The following is a 5,090-nucleotide window of genomic DNA, read 5'->3' as shown; positions in this document are numbered from 1 at the left end:
TTTTTTTTTTTTTTTTTTTTTTTTTTTTTTTTTTTTTTTTTTTTTTTTTTTTTTTTTTTTTTGCCAACTTTTAATATATTTTATTTAAGATTGTATCCAAATAATTATAAATTGTGGATAAATAAAACTTAAAAAAAAAATTTGACAACCCAACCGGACCCAACCCAAACCCAACCTGAAAATAGAGGCTTGAGTTGGGTTGTGAAAAGTTTTGGGTTGGGTTACCAATCCAAACAACCCGAACTTTTGGATTGGGTAAAAAAAAAACCCTCAACTCAACCCAAGTCGAACCATATACACCTCTAGATGACACTGCATATCATTTGTATCTACGGTATGATCTTATATCTACCAACTCATCTAATATAAATGCGTACCTGTCAATCGAGACAGTTCACTATTAAAGGTGAACTAGCGACCCTTTAATAGTCTCCACGTCATATAATCATAATGGAAATGACCCTATCCTTCGACAAGTTACTAAGATATTTTGTGGACTCTTATCAATTAAATAACTTCACTACTAAAGATTAGTTGACGAAATTCTAACCGTCCCTAAAGAAGGTTACGAATCAATTTGTTAGCGAATATCGATTATGTGGGGACAAAGACATCACACGCACACGCACACGCACACGCACACGCAACCCTAAACGCAACCTAGCTTCGAGCCCTAGCCGAACTAGGTACCAATAACATCAACGGTGAGCTCAAAAGAAAGGAGAAGAAATAAGTAGCCGACCAAAAGTGCATGTTGGAATAGATTGGTTTGGTTTTAATGTCACATTGGATAGAGAAAGATGGGTCCTAAGAAAATGAATTTTGCTATGTTCATCACTTACTTAGCTGTGATTGGTTGGATCCCATTTCTTGTTCTCTAAATATATAATATCTTTTATTATTTTAGTTATATTATACAATAAATAATAGATATTTTAATTATAGGGTCATTACCTTCGAGTCAAAATTAAGATGCTAGCTATGTTCTAACATCACGAACAGGTCAATTTTCGTTTGATACATCGAGAAGCATGGATGAAACACATCACACACGTTTTCATCCAACGACTCAATGTTGAGGGCGTGTAGCCTTCTTAATAGTAGAAGCGTCTCAATGGTACCTATATGGGTCTTCAAACTTGATTATTGGCCACATCGAGACATTGTTGGGTAGTACCTCGATGCTACACGCTCAGGTTTTTATTCTTTATTTCATTTCTTTTCATTTCGATAATCATGTTTTCTCGATAATATTTTTGAATGTTCTATTGTATTTCAATTGCTAAATTTTTTATTTTTATAAAAATCTGTCGATGACAATATCTAATCAAGATATCTTTAAACTTTAAATCCTGATATCAATATTTTAATTATTGATGTAGAGCTGAATTTGATCGTGGACCGTCATGTTGTATGGTTCCGAATATAATGTTACAAATGATTGATATGTATTTGAGTTTACATCGTGAAAATTTTAATATAAGATAAGAATTAGTTTGACTATGAACTATCGTGTCGTATGGTATGGGTGAAAATATTTTCCACATAAAATTTTCTTATTTGATCGTGTGATTGATTATGAAATGATAGTGACACCAATGGTTTATGGGCATAGAAACTTAATTTTTTCAAATTAACTTAAATTTGAACAAATAGCTCATCGTACTCGAATTTGAGACCCTTTAATGATCGATATCATAACGACTCAACGTACGCGAATTCTTTGAACAAGACTCACACGTGTTAGGAATCTCCACAATGGTATGATATTGTCCACTTTGAACATAAGCTCGGGTGGCTTTGCTTTGGGCTTCCCCAAAAGACGTCATACGGATGGAGATGTTTTTCTTACTTATAAACTCATGTTTTTCTCTCTCAACCATCCTCAACAACACGTTTGTGATTTTCTCGATTTTATTTTCTAGATTTATACCTAAAATACATAGATTTTAATATTTCATACCCACAAACCGTGTTCATATCATTTTTATATACTTGGAGCTCATGAACACATCGCACTCAAATCTTTCAAAAAAAAATAAAATAATTGTCTTTAAATTTATGACCTTTGTGCAAGATTCCATATGGATTGGAGAGGAGAACAAAACATTGTTTTTAAGAGTGTGAAATCTCTCCTTGAGCTATGCGTTCTAGAAACAGTGAGTGTGATGTTCCACATTGGTTGGGGCAGTAGAACAAACCGCCATTTATAAGGGTGTGGAAACCTTCTCCTAGTAGAAGCGTTTTAAAGCCTTGAGGGGAAGCCCTAAATGGAAAGCCCAAAGAGGACAATATTTGCTAGCGGTGGATCTGGGTCATTACAAATGATATCAGAGCCAAACACCGAACGATGTGTCAGCCTTCTCGTTGTTCCCCGAAGGGGGTAGACATGAGGCAGTGAAGACATTGGACACCGAAGGAGGGTGGATTGTGATGTCCCATATTGGTTGGGGGAGGAGAACAAACCCCATTTATAAGGGTGTGGAAACCTTCTCCTAGCAGACTCGTTTTAAAGCCTTGAGGGCAAGCCCAAAGAGGACAATATCTACTAGCGGTGGATTTTGGTCGTTACAGTGAGACTGATGACGATACGTAACGGATCAAAATGGGTTACAATTTCATAAAACAAATTTTAACCGAAAACTCTTGTGATACGAAATAAGAGGATGAACTTAATTAAATCAAACGTGTTTTACGTGCTACTCGGACTGGTTTAGAGTAATGAAGGGGAAAAGTATACTTTTTTTTGGAGTGCCTATTGGGTTTTGCCTCTTATAAATACCAACTCCTTTAAGCTATCAAAACACAAAATAGCCCTAACCATGGGCAATTCTACTCCTTCCCTCGTGTTTTCTTCCATTTTCATCCTCCTCGCGTCGTTCATCTCTACAGGTCTTCAACGCGTTTCTCTTTCTCATTTCTGTTCTTATTAACTTTTATTTTAGTTGAACAGACAACAGTGAGAATTCGAATCTTTAATCTTTTGATCGAAGATGCATATCTCAATCTGTTAAGCTATATGCTCTGTTCGATGTGTCTTAATTAACTCCTAATTAGTTAGATATATATTTTAATATTTCACGAAATAGTCAGCTTTTTTATGGTTTATATGCATAGGCGCAGAAGCGATCGGTGTCTGTTATGGAGATCGTGGCGACAACTTACCAAATATTATAGATGTGATTAAGCTTTACAAAAGCAATGACATTGGCAAAATAAGGATTTACTCACCAAATGAGGCCGCCTTAGACGCCCTAAAAGGCTCGAACATACATGTCATGTTGGACATTCCTAGTGACCAGCTTCAATATCTTGCTTCTTCTTCCGCTGCAAAAACTTGGGTCCAAACGTATATCCAATCCCGAGTTCAAGATGTTAAGTTCCGATACATTGCTGTCGGGAACGAAGTGTTCTCGACCGACCCGAAAAATGCTCCATTCGTCCTCCCAACCATGCAGAGCATTTACAATGCACTTGTAGAGGCTAACTTGCATGAAAAGATAAAGGTTTCCACAGCCATAGACACAGGACTATTGGATCCAGCTAGGTCATTTCCTCCTCAAGCAGGCTCATTCAATGTGGCTGCATACCAATTTATAAACCCAATTGTTAGCTTTCTAGCTCAAATTCACTCCCCACTTCTAGCCAATGTGTATCCCTATTTTGCCTATGCTAATGACCCCAATATCCAACTTCCCTATGCTTTATTCAATTCACCACCGGACGGTTTCGTGAGGGACGATAGTCTCGTGTATGATAATCTTTTCACCGCGATGGTCGATACGCTCTACGCTGCTCTCGAGAAGTCAGGTGGAAGAGACGTGTCGATTGTGATATCAGAGACTGGTTGGCCATCGGCCGGTGGTAAGGGTGCGACGGTTGAGAATGCGGGCACCTATTACAACAATCTTCTCAATCATGTGAAGAGTAGGAAAGGGACACCAAAAAGGCCGGGAAAAGACATCCATGTTTACCTCTTTGCCATGTTCGATGAAAATTTGAAGGGTCCTCAAGAAGTCGAAAAGCATTTTGGGTTGTTCACGCCAAGCAAACAACCCAAGTACCAACTCGACTTCAAATGATATCGATCTAAGCTAACCCTTATGGCCTAATATGAGTAAAGAGGCCTCTTGGTGGTAGCCCTAACACGTTTAGTTGCTACTTATCGTTTACATTTTAATGTTTGAGAGTATTTTGTAGTTGACATACTACGAGAAGAATGTTATGTTCAAGAAATAGTATGAACGCCTCGTCGCTGGTAACACTATTGATATCAACTTGTTTTTAATGGTTATAAATGATATTATACAAATCGTTCATCGTTCATGTAGAGATATCAGAGTGAAAATATGTCATATATTATTGAAAAACAGTCAACCAAGAGCGGAAAAAAAGATTATCTTTAAGATCATATCAATTTTTACCGCGACCATATTTTTATATTCTAATAGAGTTGTTAGTATATTCATCACATGACTGTTAAATGCGAAAATATTTATTTAAAATATTTCTTAAACAATGTCACGGAGTTCAACTTTCATAATAAAATCTTTAAAATAATGGAATGAAAAATAAATAACTTGAATTTTTAAATAAATAAAAAGAGAATAAAACAATAGGGGTGTACATTCAACCCGACAATCTGACAACCCGGACCAACCCAACCCGAACTATAAGGGTTGGGTTGGGTTGGATTAGCATTTCGGGTAGGGTTGGGTTCATTTTTCTGAACTCGAACTATATCGCTTCGATTTCGAGTTTGTGGACAAAACTTTCGAGTTGACCTGAGCCAAATAAAAATATATAAAATATATTAAGAATTTTTTTTGTATTAATGGGTTTGCGAGATTGGTACTTAGGCTAGTCAAGAGACATTAGCGAGACGCGAAATATTTTTGTTACTTTAAACCAATTGTTTAGTTTTATGACAACGTTGATTCAAGATTGTATCCTGATAATTAAGTTGGATTGTGAAAAGTTTCGGGTTGGGTTGGGTTACCAATCCAACCCACCTGAACTTTTGGGTTGGGTCAAAAAAATCCATCAATCCAATTTAACCCAAAACATAAAAAAAAAAAAAAAAAAAAAAA

The 5,090-nt window shown here is 36.3% G+C and overlaps 2 protein-coding genes across 2 annotated transcripts in view; both read left to right on the top strand.

The window, feature by feature from the left end:
• LOC111461785 (glucan endo-1,3-beta-glucosidase, basic isoform-like) overlaps positions 1-5,090 on the top strand; it is a 21,987-nt gene that overhangs the window by 8,429 nt on the left and 8,468 nt on the right. The gene's annotated exons all lie outside the window — the stretch shown is intronic.
• Positions 2,821-4,306, top strand: LOC111461787 (glucan endo-1,3-beta-glucosidase-like). The gene is made up of 2 exons (XM_023105439.1): positions 2,821-2,892; positions 3,118-4,306. The coding sequence occupies exons 1-2, from the start codon at positions 2,823-2,825 to the stop codon at positions 4,080-4,082; spliced, it is 1,035 nt and encodes a 344-aa protein (XP_022961207.1). The 5' UTR covers positions 2,821-2,822; the 3' UTR covers positions 4,083-4,306.

Source organism: Cucurbita moschata, unplaced genomic scaffold (assembly GCF_002738365.1).
Source record: "Cucurbita moschata cultivar Rifu unplaced genomic scaffold, Cmos_1.0 Cmo_Scf00025, whole genome shotgun sequence".
Classification (NCBI taxonomy): domain Eukaryota; kingdom Viridiplantae; phylum Streptophyta; class Magnoliopsida; order Cucurbitales; family Cucurbitaceae; genus Cucurbita; species Cucurbita moschata.
Note: the sequence above shows the minus strand (reverse complement) of the source record. Positions and strands in the feature narration are given on the sequence as shown.